This window comes from Mastomys coucha, unplaced genomic scaffold (assembly GCF_008632895.1).
Source record: "Mastomys coucha isolate ucsf_1 unplaced genomic scaffold, UCSF_Mcou_1 pScaffold21, whole genome shotgun sequence".
In the NCBI taxonomy this organism is placed as follows: Eukaryota; Metazoa; Chordata; class Mammalia; order Rodentia; family Muridae; genus Mastomys; species Mastomys coucha.
Window position 1 is genome coordinate 90992038 of NW_022196904.1, and position 17945 is coordinate 91009982.

A 17945-nucleotide genomic window follows, 5' to 3' on the forward strand; every position below is an offset into this window, starting at 1 on the left:
AAAAAAAAAAAAAAAATAAGGTGGAGAGAAACTGAGGAAGATTCCTGACATCCGGCTCAACACATACACAGGTATACACACACACACACACACACACACAAATATACAAATATCTTCCTGATTGTCTGTGGGCAATGGAGTCAGGTATTTCACTAAAAGTACAAACAACAAATGAAAAAATTAGACCTCAACAAACTGATAAATGTGTACACATCAGAGGACACTATTGAGGTGATAGAATAACCCAGAAGATGCAGACCACCTATACTGATGGACAGGAATTCAGATGTAGTTATTCGTATAGTTCATCAATACAGAGACAATTTACAGTGTGGAAAGAACCTGAATATCTCCAAACATCCAGGCATGGTGAGACACACCTGTAATCCCAGCACAAGGGAGGTAAGGGGTGGAGGATCAGGTTGTTCAAAGCCAGCCTCAATGAATAGGAAGTTTGAGACCAGGCTATTTTATATCACACTGTCTCAAAAAAAAACCCAAAACATAAACATTAGTACTTATATAAAATAGACAAACAGGGGCTGGTGAGGTGGCTCAGTGGGTGAGAACACCGACTGCTCTTCTGAAGGTCCTGAGTTCAAATCCCAGCAACCACATGGTGGCTCACAACCACCCATAATGAGATCTGACACCCTCTTCTGGTGTGTCTGAGGACAGCTACAGTGTACTTACATATAACAATAAATAAAATCTTAAAAAATAAAATAAAATAAAATAAAATAAAATAGACAAACAACCAGTAAGCATCATCCTTAAAAGAAGAGGAATGCCATCGAAGCCACAGTAGGATGGCACGTCATACTCAAAGTATCAAGAGACATGATGCACTGATGAGAATGCAGAGAAACTGGAGCCTAGTCTGTTGTGAACAAACAACTTAGAGGGTTCCATACAATTTAAAACTGGGTTGCCAGATGGCTCAGCAATTCTACTTCTACACAACCCTAAAAGTGAAAATGATGCATAAACAAAAACTTTTACATGTTAGCAAGCACTATCCACAACAGTCAAAAGAAGGAAACCCCAAATGTTCATCTACCAAGGAATATATGAATTAAATGCAGTGTAGCCACACAATGAGATACTAAACATTCACCAGAAGAATGTAGCACTGAATCAACATGGCTGAAACTTGAAAACTGCACTGTGTGAAAAGGGCTGGACACGAAAAGCCTGATATTGAATAGTCACTGAAAAAATATACAGACTGGGCAGATCGATAGAAAGTAGAGGACTGAGGAGGGAAGGTGTGGGTAGAGAGCAGCTGCTTAATGGCTACATGGTTTCCTTCTGAGATAATAAAATGGTTCTGGCATCACATAGTGACATAGCCTGCATAGCACTATGACAGGTCAAAAAGCCACTGAACTACATATTTTAAAATGTTAAATGTTCCAGGAGTGGCAGGTACACCTTTAATCCTAGCACTCCAAAGGCAGAGGCAGGAGAATCTCTGTTGAATCTGAGGTGAGCCTGGTCTATATAGTCAGTTCTAAATTAGTCATGGCTCCATAGTGAGACCCCCTCCCCCAATCTCAAAAAGAAAAAGGAAGGAAGGAGGGAAGGAAGGAAGGAAAGAGAAAAAGTTATAGGAAATTTAGCTCAATAAAACTCTGTTCCTCTTCTACACAAAACAGTGCCTGTGGCAGAGGCTAGTTTTTGTTCCTGAGTTCCTGGAGAGTGGAGCCAGTGGCAGTAGTTATTAACATTAGCTTTAGAGTTTATTCTTTGTCATATAAGTTTACAAAATTCTCACAACCCATGAAATGAATATGATAATTCACTTTAGAGATAAGAACTGAGGTTCAGTGGAAAGTCAGAGTGGCTAGTCCACCCGACTGGCGTCACACCACCACTATACACAGTCTTCAAGGAAATGATACAGGGTGTCACTGTATGCAGGCCTCTTGGGAATTCTTCCAAAGTTGGGACTTCGGTTGCAATCAAAATATTTGTGAATACAAGAAATGACTGGGGCCCAACATGGGGGTACAAACCTTTAATCTCAGTATTTAGGAGGTAAAGGCAGGAGGATCTCAGATGAGTTCAGGGCCAGTCTAATCTACAGAGTAAGTTCCAGACCAGCCAGAGCTAGACAGGGAGAACCTGTCTCAATAAACAAAAAAACAAAAACAACAACAACAAAAAAACCAAACAGTTTAAAATATACACACACACTCACATTCACACACACACTTATACAACAGGAACATGAGGCAAAACAGTTCAGGGATTTCTCTCCCTTTCTTTCTTTCTTCTTTTATTGTTTTCCTTTTTCAAGACCAGGTTTCTCTGTGTAAGAGCCCTGGCGGTCTTGAACTCACAGACATATACATGCTTCTACCTCCCGAGTGCTTAAAGAGTAAAAGTGTGTGTGACTACCACCTGGTTCCTTTTCTCTTTTTAAAGTGCTTTATTTTTTATTATTTTGTTGCTTTTGATTTTAAGATAGGTTTTCTATGTAGCTCTGACTGTCTTGGAACTCACTATGTAGATCAGGCTGGCCCTAAACTCACAGAAACCCACCTGCCTCTGCTAGGATGAAAGGCATGCACCATCACACTCAGCTTTTATTTTTTATTTATTTATTTATTTATTTATTTATTTATTTTTCGGTTTTTCAAGACAGGGTTTCTCTGTATAGCCCTGGCTGTCCTGGAACTCACTCTGTAGACCAGGCTGGCCTTGAACTCAGAAATCCGCCTGCCTCTGCCTCCCAAGTGCTGGGATTAAAGGTGTGCACCACCACTGCCCAGCTATTTTTTTAAGATTTGTTTTTAATTATTTGTTATATACATGTCTGTAGGTGTGTGTGTGTATGTGTGTGTGTGTATGTGTGTGTGTGTGTGTGTGTGTGTGTATGTGTGTGTGTGTATGTGTGTGTGTGTACGGGTACCCTGGCAAGCTGGAGGAAAGTGCCAAATCCCCTGGAGTTAATAGCAGTTTTGAGCAGCCTGACACAGGTGTTGGGAACTAAACTCATAGACTCAGAAATTATGAAAACTTCCTGTTCTTTATGAGGATCCAAGTTCAAATCCCAGCACCTATGTGGCAGCTTACAACATCTATAACACCAATCCCAGAGGATCCAATGCTTTCCCTTGGCCTTGCCAAGGAAAATACTCTATGGCATGTGGTACAAAGACACACATGTAGGCAAAACAGCCATACACATAAAATAAAATGAAAACAGAAATACAAAAGGGCTGTTACTATGCTCCTTTTTTTGTTCTAGTGGTTTTTGTTGTTTTTTGTTTTTGCTTTTGGTTTTGGTTTTTGGTTTTTGGACTCAATGAAACTGGTAATTTCTTTTCCGTAGAATACACAAAATAACTACAAGTGTCTTATCTCAGATGCTAGGCTGAAGCACGAGCAGAGTCCAACCTGTCAAGCTGCTGGCTCTTCTGAACCCTTGGTATCATGTGAGCACCCCATGTACTGTGACCAGAAGGCATAGATATCTATTAGTCATACATGTCAACACTTGAGGTAGCTACAGGTCAGTGTGGTCTGGAACTAAAGCAAGCTCAAGGACAAAGGTCAGCTTCTTTTTTATTATGCTCCAGAGGCCATAGAGAGCAAGCTGAAAAAATGTGATATAGAAAACAAATAACATGAGTTTAATCTGACCCCTGCCTTACCTCTGCAGGCTTCAACTTTCTATGCATTCATCTATTATCATTGTTCCAGAGATTATCTAATGCTCTTATCATCTCAGCAAATTATTCAGATTTTCTATTTCAGTTACTCATTTCTGACTGAAGAAAACACTATTCACCAAATTAATTGAGTTTATACATGTAAAATGCTTAAAACACTAAGAACTCAGGGACCCTCTTTCTTTGTTATGAGGAGGCAGTGTCTCATTAAGTAAAGTATGGTGGTACCTACTAGTAATCCCGGCACTGGGGAGACTGGGGCAGGAATGTCTCAAATTCATAGTCAACCTGGACCTGTCCGATTGGTTTATACTGTTCTTCATGTTCTTACATGATGTGTGACTTTCTGTGTCACTTTCCTGTCCATTATTGAAAGTGGAGTACTAAATTCTCCAACTACTAAAAACTGCATATTGCTCCCTGTATTCCTATCATTTTCTTTTGGCCCTTTTGTCATGTACACATTTATAACTGCAGCTTCTTGCTATAGTGTACTTTCACTAATATATACAATCACATAAATGTATGTTATCACTACTCATCTTCATTTAAGCCTATGTTATCTGACTTTAGTATAACCATCCCACCTTCCTTTCTTTCATTTTAAAAATATTTTGTTTTTATGGCATGTGCTTTGTAATTCCAGCACTTGGGAAGGAGAGGTAGAGGGATCTCTGAGTTCAAGGCCACCCTGATCTACAGAGCAAAATCCATGACAAGCCAGGGATACACAGAGAAACACGGTCTAAAAAAAAAACAAAACAAAATTTATTTTTAATTATATGTATATGTAGGGTTGGGGGAAGGGAATGTACACACATTTAGATGCCTGAAGAGGCCAAAGGGAAGTATCAGATCTCTTGGAGCTGGAGTTATAGGCAGTTGTAAAGCACCCAAGGTAGATGCTGTAAACCAAATTCTGGTCTTCTGCAAGAGGACCCTCTTTCTTTGTTTTGAGGAGGCAGTGTCTCATTAAGTAGTCCTGGCTCCCTTCCAAGTATCTAGAATAGGCTGGTCTTAAACTTATACCCTCCACCCTTCTTTTGGCTCTCATTTGCATGAAATATTTTTTCCCATCCCTTTGCTGTCAATTTTTTGTGCCTTGCTATCTAAAATGAGACTTATTCACCCAGCATGCTGATGAATTGTGGGATTTTTTTTTTTTACTCCAATCCACCAATCTACAGCTTTAACTGGGTGAACTTAACCCATCTAGAATTAAGTTTTATTGGTAATAAGAAAGAGCCTACTTATGCCACTTAGCTATTTGTTTTCTGTGTGCTTTATATATTTTTCTCATTACTTCTTCCAATGCCTTTTTGTTGTTTGCTTGATTGGCTTTTGGTATACAGATTAATGAAATCTACTCCTTATAAGCCTAGAGTTGGCTTTCCCTGTCAAGTGATTTTCTCCCTTCCAAATGAATGGTTTCTGATATTTCCTTCAAGAATCTGTCTCACAATGCTTAGAAGGAAGTTATCTACTTTTTCTGGCCATAAAAGTAGTCTCATCTTGGGTTGGGAGTGGTGATACATGCCTTTAATCCCAGCACTTGGAAGGCAGAAGCAGGAAGACAAATCTCTGTAAATTCAAGGTCAGCATAATGAGCTCCAGGACAGCCAGAGTATAAGATGACCCTGTCTCAAAGCAATCAAACAAACAGAGATGCATATATGTACACCCCACAAACTACTCATCATTCCATATGGAAAATTATTGCTACTGTATCTATCTGCCTATATGTCCCCTGGGACAGGCTGGACCCTGGGACACTTAGTTCTCTTTATAACTAAAAAGTGAGTTGTGTCAGGTGCGGTGGTACACACCAGTAATCCTAGTACTTGGGAGGAAAAGACAGGATGGTCATGAGTTCAAAGTCATCCTTATCGACAAAATGAATTTGAAGCCTTCCTGAGTTAAATGAGATTTTGACTCAAAGGACATTTTTTAAAGTGAGATGTGGCTTACATTGTAAGAACGGGGGTGCCTCTGTTTCCACTGTACCAGGAGCAGCTGGGCCACCACCAAGGTAGCAATGAGGATGAGGACCATTTCAGCGTGCATGGCTTCGTGGCCTCGATGTTTGGCATGCATTCGTGCATGTTCGACCCTGAAAGCCAAACAGATAGGGTGAGTCAATGACAGAATAGTGTGAAGGTAAAGGAGCAGTATTTCTTAGGATATCTTGTTGTCCATAGCTTAGAACATAGCCCTGGATTTTTTCATTTGTTATCTGTTTGTTTATTTTTGAGACAGGGTGTCTCTACAAAGCCCTGGCTATCCTAGAAGTCATTCTGCAGACCAACTTGACCTCAAACTCAGATATTTGTCTGACTCTGCCCTCCTGAGTGTTAGAATTAAAGATGTGCACACCATGCACAGCAGTCCTGGGTTTTCAACTGAACGGTACCATGAAAAAGAAGGCTAAGACCCATGGCTAAGAAAGTGGACATGGGCTAGAATAGCACTTCTAGGCTTTAGCTATAAAGCACAGCTATTCAGATTAGAAATGAATGAGGTGCTGCTTGCCCCTTGTGGCAGAAACAGAAGAAACCTTTCTTGACTCAGGAAGAAAATGCCAGGAAAAGCTAGTGTCAGTGCCATTTCAATCCTCTTTCAGCCTGTCACTAGGAGGAGAGAGCAGAGGTCATAGCTGTAAAGCCTTAAACTCTTACTGTTTATCACACCACTAAAGGGGGTAACACTGTAAGTTTGCTGATTCTCAAGTCTTGCTTTATTCATCATACCTTTTTGCCAGGGCTAGAGGGCCTAGGACTAACTAAAGGCTAAAAACTGCTTCAAGGCTGTACTAATACAACCATGCCTTCATCATCAGTATCAACTAAATAGCCTCCTCAGGGGCTCAAGGAAGTTCAATAATCAGACAACCAGACAGTATATCTGAAAGCATATTATTAATCTAAAGCTAGAATTTTCTGGTCTGGGATGTATAAGAAAGATAGCTGAGCTGAGCCTAGCACATATCTTTAATCCTAACACTCTGGAGGCAGAGGCAGATGCATCTCTATGAGCCTGAGGCTAGCCTGTCTAAAACACACATGTGAGACCTTATTTAAACAGGTATATTTTACAATGAAATAAAAATGTACCTACCTAATAGCTTTATTACACTACAGTTAATCCTAAACTCTATGAAAACAAAGGATATAACCTTATCTTATTCCCCATGCCAAACCTTCAAATATTTATGATTACATTAAAGCAAACAAAAAAAAACCTTTCCTGTTTCTATAACCATTTTCCTGTGCCCTTTCAGCTCAACAGTCCTTCCTTCCTCCCTTCCTTTCTCTTTTGCTCTCACTCTTGTTCTCCTTCCTTTTTTTACTTTTTTCTTACTTCCTTTCTTCTTAGGCCAGGCTAGCCTCAATCTTATGAAGACCCCTGCCTCCAGATTCCTGGGATTAAAGGTGTGCACCACCATTCCCATCTAGTCCTAAAATGGTGTCAACAGGGCTGGAGAGAAAGCTCAGCACAGAGGTCCTGAGTTCAATTCCCAGCATCAACATGGTAGCTTAAAACCATCTATAATGGGATCTGATACCCTCTTCTGGTGTCTGAAGACACCTATAGTGTACTCATACACATAAAATAAATAAATCAATTTTAAAAAAAATGATGTGAACACCATTAATCTTGGCTTCATTCTTCTACACATGATCCAATTAAAAATCTTCAGAATAAATAGTGCTAAAAACATTTGTCTACATATAGCAGAAGACAGTCACATTGTCACCTTCCTTAGCAGAGAGGCATGTGTGACAAAGTATGACATGTCATCTAAAAATCACTCTAGATTTATCATTTGAATTGATATTCTGTCAGTCTATAAATAATTGATCATCTTTAGCTCAATTAAGGGTTTTTCCAACTAAGTTGTACCTGACTAATTTCAGCTCAATTGTTAACCTCTTTTTTAAGTCTGTGAAATAAGTACCCTAAAAACTCTTTACCGAGAGAAATCATGAAAATAAAATATTTGCTAAAGCCTTCTGATCATAAAGCAAGATAGCAACAGAGCTGAAATCAGAAGATACATCTCACCTTTTCCAAGCCAGAACTATCCATCCTGTATCACAGATAATGATAATAATGATGATGATGATAATTATCATCTTCAAAGCTTACTGGCACGGTTCTAAGAACTTGATAGACATTAACCCCCATACCTCTAAGGATCAGTACCTGTAAGGTACGGATATTGTTATGATTCTCAGTTTACAAATGAGGTGAACTCTCAGGCCTGGTGTTACTGGCCTATATTTGAGCTACTTCTGAGGCTAGGGCAGAAGGATGGCAAATCCTAGGCCTGTCTAGGCTATCCAGTAAGTTCAAGTTCATTTGATTAGATTCTGTTTCAAAATAAAAAGGAAAAAGAGGGCTGGGATTATAGCTGGGTGGTGGACTACTTGCTTAACATGTTTAAGGCCTGGCTCCAATCCTTGCTATAGGAAAAAAAAGGGGGTAGTAATAAACGAGGCAGTGGGAAGTTAAATAAATTGCCCCACATCACACGACTGGTAAATGGCAAAACTGGTTTCAGCACAGGAGGATGCTTAGTGCAAGTTCCTACTTACTCTAGGACTGAGTGAGCTGCTCAGAAGTGACCCAGATACTTGGAAAGATTCCCAAAGACCTGTACACGTGGTTGTAAGACAATGCATTCCATACACTGAGAAGAAAAAGAGTAGTTATGCAATAGCTGGGTTAGCCTATGCAACCCAGACTGCCACACTTACCTCCATTGCTCCTCTGGGGAGAGGTCTGACATATCAACCTGTAGAAAGACACCATCAAAAAAATCTGTCATTGACTTATAACTGTCCCCACCCAAAATAAGGGGCTCAAAAACATTCATCAATATTTTCAAGGACTTGAAAGAGGAGGTTTCATAGCTATAACTCTAGGAAGCCTTTCTCACCACTACTTTACACCAGTGTCTCTCTTCTTTAGCTGCTAGTTTGGTTCAGGTTTTACAACTGAATGAATGTTGCATGGCTAAACTATTCAATCAAAGAGTGGGCTCCTAACTCCCAAGATGTTCACAGGATGATGGACATTATTATTACATGGTAAGGGCAAGCTATGGAAGATTGACAAATGGGTTTTAACCCAATCTGGGTTGTTACAAACCAGGGATGTTTTCTTGGAATGACTGTGAAATATTATCCAGAAATGAGAGCAATGTTCTTGACAAAGGAAATTACATGGACAGGAGGAGGATAAAACTGTACAGTGTAAAAAGAGTTAAGTATGGCCAGGGCAAAATATGAGTCAGAATTAGTAAAAGATGAACCATATTAAATATTGTCATATACTGCCACATGAATGGTCACATAGGGGCAAGCAGAACATTACACTAGGCCAAGATGATCTTTGGCTCCTGTTTTGTTATGGACCTTAGAAGTGCGTGGCCTTCTAAACTCAAAGCTCTGGTTTGCCGGGCAGTGGTGGCACACGCCTTTAATCCCAGCTCTTGAGAGGTAGAGGCAGGCGGATTTCTGAGTTTGAGGCCAGCCTGGTTTACAGAGTGAGTTCCAGGACAGTTAGGGCTACACAGAGAAACCCTCAGGGCAGAACACAGGGTTACTTAAATGAATAGATCAAAAAATAGTCCTTTATTCCCAACATGGAAGATGGGAGATAGGCACAAAGCCCCACATCTAGCAAAGGAACTATTGGCATTTGATTGCTGTGAAGTCAGTTTTTAATGGTAAGACACTTGTATATTGATCACCTACAAAATACTTGATCAACACAAACTAGACTCAGTGGACTTTTGAAAGAGAGAAGAATGAACTTGAAGCTGGATGGTTAGACAGGTGGGGAAAGGGGATAAACACAATCAAAATACATTGGATGAAATTCTCAAAGAATTAACAAAAACATTACTAATGTTCCTTTCATACTTAAGATGCCAGGCAGTGGTGGCACATGCCTTTAATCCCAGCACTCAGGAGGCAGAGCAGGCGGATTTCTGAGTTCAAGGCCAGCCTGGTCTACAGAGTGAGTTCCAGGACAGCCAGGGCTATATAGAGAAACCCTGTCTCAAAAAATAATAACAAAAAACAAACAAAAAAACCCCAAAAAACAAAAAAACATACTTAAGATGCTCAAGGCCTGACTTCTCACCAATTCAGTACTTTCAGAGAAGCACTTTAAAGGGCTGGGGAAATAAATGGATCAGTAGATAAAGCACTTCTCACATAGCTCCAAGACTATAATAGTTCAGATCCTCAGCACCTACAGAAAATGCCATCTGCCTGTAATAGCCCACCTGTAATTCCCACACCAGGAAGACTGAGGCAGGGAATCCCTCCAGCAAGTCAGCTAGCTAGACTAGCAGAATGTGCAAGCTCTAGGTACAGGTGAGAGACCCTGGCCCAATATACATAAGGCAGAGAGCAATTGAGAGAGACACCAAAGTCAACCTCTAGTCTCCACATGCCTCTGCACATATATGCATGTATATCCACAGAGATGAAAGGAAGGGAAGAGAAAGAAGGAGGAGATAGAGGGGAGGGAAGGAGAAGGAAGGGAGGGGAAGAGGGAAGAAGGGATAGAGGAAGGGAAAAAGGGAGGGAAGGAGAAAGGAAAGAAAGAAAGGGTATTTTAAATAAAACATCTGAGGGGCTGGAGAGATGGCTCAGCAGTTAAGAGCACTGTAAGCTCTTCCAGAGGGCCTGAGTTCAGTTCCAGCAACCACTTGGTAGCTCACAACCATCTATACTGGGATCTGATTCCCTATTCTGGCATGCAGGTATACATGCAAATATAGAGTACTCATACATAAAATAAATCTTTAAAAAATAAAATATCTGAGGTAAAGCACAGAACTTTATTATACTACTAAGTCAAGTGTTCTACATTAGCAGGTACTGTCTATATGTACCATGTGTTCAACACTGTATAAACAGAACTTTCTGGCTTTGCATGTCCCAGCTGAAGCAATCTGGGTAATGAAATCAACCATTTTCCTTCTCCTGCCCCACATGCTGCCTCAGCATTTTTTCAGGTGTTCTGACTCAGGTTCTCATGCTTCCAGGTATAGTGGTCAGATATTACTGCAAGAGGGAACAAATAGATGGAAAAATCTAGAAAAGCTCAGTTGGAAGGTTCAGAAACAGACAAGTAAAGGCCTCATTTCTAAAGGAACAACCAATGCCCAAGTTCCACACTACTTATTGAAAAGTCTTTTCTAACTAAGACCTCGACAATGCCAAGCTCATCTTATAGTCCCCAAATACACGAGGCTCACTGCTGTGCCTGGACCTTTCCATACAATTACTTCTCCTTGCAATGCCCTTTTCTTTCTTTTCCTATCCAAAATCCAAGTTATCCTTTGAGAAGTTGAATGTAATTTCACCTTAGTGAATTTCTCTAGCATGGATTTTTTTCTCCTTTTTAACTTAAAGTATAGACCAAGGATTTACACAAATCATTGAATGTTTGTTGGGAGTGCTTGCCCAGCATTCACAGGTCCTAGGTTCAATACCCATCGAGGGAGGGAAAGAAAATCACGACTCAGGCACCACCCCAGACCCAGTAAATCACAATCTAACTTATTTTAATTTTTATTTTATGTGCACTGGTATTTTGCCTGCATATATGTCTATGTGAGGATGTCAAATTACCTGGAGCTGGACTACAGATAGTTGTGAGCTGCCGTATGGGCGCCAAGAACTTAACCTGGGCCCTCTAGAAGAGCAGCCAGTGCTCTTTACTGCTGAGCCATCTCTTCAGCCCCCAGAATCTCTTAACAAGAACTCCAGGTGATTATTATGTGAAATTTGAGAAATACTGTTCTAGAACATTCATTTACAGTATCATGCTAATCTTAGACATGCTTTCCAAATTATCTAACTGCTTAAGGCCAAGACCAGGCCAGTGCAAGCAAGGAATCCATGGCTCTAAATTTAAAAAGGCACTCAGTCTCAGATACTGATTCTGTTCTTATATAAGCTGTGCTTAACGTTTGTGAGTTAGCATTTTGAATGCCTCATCCCAGTTCTGGACTAGCCTAGTCCACCTCTCCCACATACTGGGAAAATGCCTCAGAACCAATATATAATATCCTGCTTTCCTGTCCTTTAAAGAGAACACAGAACTAAGTAGTCAATAAATACTTAAGAAATTGAGAAAAATCCTCTCCTCTAATGTAAGTATACTAAAACAAAACAAAACAGTAAACCACTTGGACATACTGGAACAAGAGAGTATACAAACATTTGCCAAATAAGTATCAAGAAAGCATCTAGAAAAATCATATTTAAAAACTTTATGTGAATCTCACTCACAAGAGGAAATAAAATAGACACTGGAGGTGAATGGAGGGAGGAAGCTGGGTAGGAGAGGAGATAAGGAGGGGAATGGGAATGGGGATCAGGTGGGAGGTGGGTTGGGAGGGGGTTGAAAGAGGGAACAGAAATTGGTGGGGACATCTCTGAGACAGGAGAAGCTCCTAGGAGTCTATGGGTGTGACCCTAGCTGAGACTCCTAGCAGATGTGGATATGGAGACCCGAAGTGGCCACCTCCTGGAGCCAGGTGGGACTTCTAGTAGAGGGAGGGAGACATCAACTCACCTACAAAAACTGCAACCAAGCCCGTTGGTGGTGGCACACGCCTTTAATCCCAGCACTTGGGAGGCAGAGGCAGGCGGATTTCTGAGTTTGAGGCCAGCCTGGTCTACAGAGTGAGATCCAGGACAGTCAGAGCTATACAGAGAAACCCTGTCTCGAAAATACCAAAAATCAAAACAAAACAAAACAAAAAACTTCAACCCAAAATTCGACCTGCCTACAAAGATATAGCAGATTGAGGGAATGGCTAACCAATGACTAGCCCAACTTGAGACCCATCCTATAGGAGACAGGCAACTCCTGACACTATGCTATGCTTCCAGACAGGAGCCGAGCAAGTGTCCTTGGAGAGGCTTCATCCAGCAGCTGATGGAAATAGAAGCGGAGCAAAACATCAGACAAAGCTTGGGAGTCTTGTAGGGCATAGGATTGAAAGCCGGAGGGGTCAAAGACACCACAAAAAGACCTACAGAGTCAACTAACCTGGGCTCATGGGAGCTGACAGAGACTGAACCACCAACCAAATTGCATGTAGGAACTGGACTTAGGTGCCATACACATTTGTAGCAGATGTACAGCTTGGTCTTCATGTGGGTCCCATAACAACTGGAGCAGTCGTGGGGGGCTGTCTTTGACTTTGTTCCCTGCCTTTGGATTCCCTTCCCCTAGTAGGACTGCCTTGTCAGGCCTAAATGGGAAAGGATGTGCTTAGTCCTGCTGAGACTTTACATCCCAGGGTGAGGTGGTACCCATGGGGGGCCTTCCCCTTCTCTGAGAAAAAAAGGAGAAGGTAAAGGGGGGACGGGACTGGGAGGAGAAGAGGAAGGGGGTTGCAATCATGATGAAAAGCAAATAAATAAATAGGAAAAAAAACTTTATGTGAGGAAATAAAACAGGTACATACTCAAGAAAGTAAGAAAACCCATTGAAGGGGGCAGATTATGAATACACAGAGTACAGGACCAGGCATAGCTGTATCTCTGAAAGTGAACCATGCATATTATTATGTATGTCTTACTTCCATTATCTGAAAATAGAATAAGACCTTTGATTCCATCATATGGCTTGTAAGGAAAGTATACTGACAGTGAATTTTGTTTCCTCCAGAAGAGTGGGCATACTGTATAAACTACCAGAAGAGGCTAGCACAGTCAAAGCTGGAGAAGCAAGGAATGCTTCCAGAGCCCCAGGGAAAAGATCAGAAGAGCAAGCCCTAAGGCTGAGACTAGATTTGAGGCTTAAATGGTTATTAGCAGTTCACAAAGCAGTGTAACTGTTAAGAGTAACATATGATCTGGCTTTAATATTTGTGTCCAGAACCAAAAGGTTAGTTCAATTACATTCAAGCCACTCTTCTGGATCAAGTGGAAAAACAAAAAAGTTGTAAACTAGCTATAATTAATGTGTACCATCTGGAAAGGCATCTTTATTTGGTGCCTCATTAAGGTAGTTTATTCACCTGGAGCCAAGCAGTAACCCAATCTGAAGGTACCTTGTCTGAAACTCAGGTAGATAATTAGGCAGCCTCTCAGGCTAAGGGTAATAACTGACGGTCCCATAAACAACACCTAAAACATCCTAGGATCTCACAAGGCTCCAAGTCTTTGCCAACCTACATAAGTGGAGATTTAAAAGGATCTCCACCAAAAATGCTAGATGGGGGCAAGAGAAAATTTTGCAAAGACAGAAAATAATTAAACCTGAGGAGTTTGTTTCCTCAGGTGTGTAAGGTTTAAGTATCCACCTCTATGTACCCACAACCAGACGACCTGTCTGTCGTCCTCAAACAGCATTCACTCTTTCATCTCTGTCTTTACATAAGCTTTGTCCCTTAAGCCCCTCTCTTCCACCAAATCAAATTCTTGCTACAAAGCACTAAACAAATCCTCCTGGGTTATTGGAAAGCTCTTTAAAACATCTTTTGCACTTTTACTATGTGTATCTAAATACTATAATATCAGGACCCTGAAAGTTTATTATGAAACATTAATTTCAGAATCCACATAAACCCCCCTTTATCAGAGTCTGTAATCTAATAAGATACTAAAATAATTTATATGCACACTGAAGTTTGAGAAGCACTGCTACCATATGTAGTACTCATATTCACAATTTGCATTCGTAGGTATAAACTTCTATGTAAGATTCTTTTCTTTAAAAAAAAAAAAAAAAAAAAAAAACCAAGCCGGGCAGTGGTGGTGCACGCCTTTAATTCCAGCACTTAGGAGGCAGAGGCCGGCAGATTTCTGAGTTCGAGGCCAGCCTGGTCTACACAGTGAATCCAAGACAGCCAGGGCTATACAGAACAACAAACAAACAAACAACAAAAAAAAATTTTACCACTTAGATCTAATTCACACAGTGAGAAAACAGCCCATTTTTAAAGTACAGTAGTGATGGTTTTCAGTGTACTCACAGTATTGCGCCGCTTCGACCTCTATAAAGGTTTGCTTAATACAGGCAATTCATATAATACTGCAATAACATGGTCTTTCATGGCAGGCTTCTTTCATATAGCATAACTGTCTTCAAGTTTCATTCATTTTGTAGCACGTATGGTAGTTCCCTCCTTTTGACTGCCAACAACATTCCAATGTATGGATATATCATATTTCTCCAGTCACTAGCTGGAAAACACCAGAGTCACTGACTTCTGAGCTATTATAAAGAATGTTGCTATATGAACATTTGTTTCTAATGTCATGTAAAAGTATGTTTTCATTTCTTTTGAAAACACAGGTAGAACCATAACTGCTGGGCCACATGACCACTCTACTTTTATTTTTTGAGAACTGCCAAACTGTTTCTCATAGCAGCTGCATATTACATTCTTGTGCACAGTATGTAGAAGCTCTGATTTCTCCACATCCTTCCCAACATTTGTAATTTTTTTTTTTTTCAAAATGCCTACATTTCTACTGAGCACATGCTACAGGACAGGAGTGGAAGTCAGAGGACAACCTGCAGAGGTTGGTTCACTCCCTCCACCATGTAGGTTCCAGGGATGTTGTTCTCTGACTTCAATACCACCACCACCACCACACACACACACACACACACACACACACACACACACACACACACAAATGCAGTTATTTATTTTGGAGAGTGCAAATGTCATGGCGTGAGTATGGAGGTCAGAGAACAACTTATGAAAGTTGGTTCTCTCCATTATGTAGGTTCTGAGAATCAAACTAGGGTCATCAGGAGGCTTGGGAGCAAGTGCCCTTACCCCCCGAGCCATCTCATTGGCACTTGAGTTAATTTTTGTATATGCTGTGCAGCAGGGATCCAACTACATTCCTCCATAAAATATAAAAGTATGGCCGGTAAAGGCTCAGTAAAGCACTTGCTATGCAAGTTTGAAGACCTAGGTATGGCAGCCAGCATCTGCAGCCCCAACACAAAGGAAGTTAGTGTCTTAGTTAGGGTTTTTATAGCCATGATAAAACACCATGATCAAAGCAAAGTGGAATGGTATATTATCCTAGAGCTTGTGGTCAGTCCATCATGCAGAGAAGAGGTAGTACCACCCACAGAGTGGGCCCCCCCACATTAATTATTAATCAAGAAAATGTATCCCAGGCTTACCTACAGGCCAATCTGGTGGGGGCATTTTCTTTATTCATTCAAAATGACTTCTAGCTTGCATCAAGCTGACATAAAATTAGCCAGCACAGATGAGATACATGGACTGAAAATAACAGAAAATGACAGGACAGAATACAGCAGGTAGACTCCTGGAGCTTAACACACACACACACACACACACACACACACACACACACACACACACACACAATCAATGCAATGGTATAAGGTTGTATAATCCAAGCCATCTTATAGATAGCACTTGCTTTGAATTCCTAAAGAAATAAAAACATTTTTGTGAATTCCTGGGTGCTATGGTGCTATGCTTTCTATAACTATGGAATAAATGAGGCCTGGGCCTGCTATCTCCTCACAGCTATAGATTAAGTTCTCCCTAAGCCTCCAAAGTTGCTATGCTGTTGCTTCTAAGATTCTTTTCTCTACTGAGCTATCTGAACAGAGTAAGTTTTATTCACACTAAATTCCACATTGCCTAAAAGCTTCCGCCAAAATCACACAGGGCAACAGTGAGTATTCTGTGTTTAAAAATCAACAAAAAGCCTGATATGGAAGCCAGGTATAGGTGTTTTTTTAGGCAATTCATATAATACTGCAATAACATGGTCTTTCATGGCTGGCTTCTTTCATGTAGCATAACTGTTTTCGAGGTTCATTCATTTTGTAGCACATATGGTAGTTGCCTCCTTTTGACTGCCAACAACATTCTAATGTATGGATATATCATATTTCTCATATATCATATTTCTCCATTCACTAGCTGGAAAACACTGGAGTCCGTGACTTCTGAGCTATTATAAAGAATATTGTTCTTTATAATAGAACTTTCAAAAATAGATGCTCAGAATTTTGACAGCAATAAATATTTTTCTTTCATTCACTCACTCACATTTTTCTTTGTAAGATTTATTTATTTTATGTATTAGTAGTGCTCTATCTGTACATACACCTGTGTGCCAGAAGGATGTCAGAGGGAGGCAACAGATACCATTACAGATGGCTGTGGCTAGGAACTGAACTCAGGACCTTTGGAAGAGCAGCTGCAGCCAGTGCTGTTAACCACTGAGCCATCTTTCCAGCCCTGTTTATATTTTTTTGTTTGTTTGGTTTTTTCCAGACAAGGTTACCTTGGCTGTCCTGGAACTTACTCTGTAGACCAGGCTGGCCTCGAACTCAGAAATCCGCCTACCTCTGCCTCCCAAGTGCTGGGATTAAAGGCATGCGCCACCACGTCCGGCTTCCTGTTTATACTTTTAATACCAGTAATTTAGAGGCTGGGCATGAAGAATTACAAATTCAAGGCAAGGTCAGCCTGGGCTACACAAGTAAGAGTTGTTTAAAAAGAAAGGTGGTAGTGGTGGTGGGGGTAATCCTTGACATGTCAATAATCTACAAATGTCAAAAGGCAAAAAAAGATGCCTTTAATCCCAGCACTTGGGAGGCAAAGGCAGGCGGATTTCTGAGTTCGAGGCCAGCTGGTCTACAGAGTGAGTTCCAGGACAGCCAGGGTTACTCAGAGAAACCCTGTCTCGAAAAACCAAAAAAAAAAAAAAAAAAAAAAAAAAAAAAAAAAAAAAAAAACAGATGCCCGGAATTTTGACAGCAATAAATATTCTTCTTTCATTCACTCACTCAATTACAAACAAAACATGAATCATTTATCCTTATAAAATTTACCTTTTAATGCAGAAGACAAATAAAGACAAAATATTTTATTTATTTATATGTATGAGTATTGTCTGCCATGTAAATCTGTGCATCACGTGTGTGCCTGGTAGCCTAGGGATCCCCTAGGACTGAAGTTACAGATGATTTTGAGTCGCCATGTGAGTGCTAGGTCTCAAACCCAGATCCTCTGGAAAAGCAACCAGAGCTCTTAACCCCTGAGCCATCTCTCTAGCCCCATGAAATTATTTATTTAAGTATTATGAGCAAAGATAACACAGGCTGCCGGGCGGTGGTGGCGCACACCTTTAATCCCAGCACTTGCGAGGCAGAGGCAGGTGGATTTCTGAGTTCGAGGCCAGTCTGGTCTACAGAGTGAGTTCCAGGACAGCC

General features: G+C 40.7%; 1 protein-coding gene across 5 annotated transcripts in view; it reads right to left on the minus strand.

Moving 5' to 3' along the window:
* The window catches only part of Rnf121 (ring finger protein 121), a 71251-nt gene that overhangs the window by 32182 nt on the left and 21124 nt on the right, over positions 1-17945 (minus strand). For all 5 annotated transcript variants that reach the window (XM_031387619.1, XM_031387623.1, XM_031387622.1 and 2 more), the window contains 2 exons: positions 8438-8475; positions 5649-5790 (listed from right to left, as the gene is read on the minus strand). In XM_031387619.1, the coding sequence (XP_031243479.1) occupies positions 5649-5790; positions 8438-8475 (180 nt within the window). The remainder of the gene's footprint in view (positions 1-5648; positions 5791-8437; positions 8476-17945) is intronic.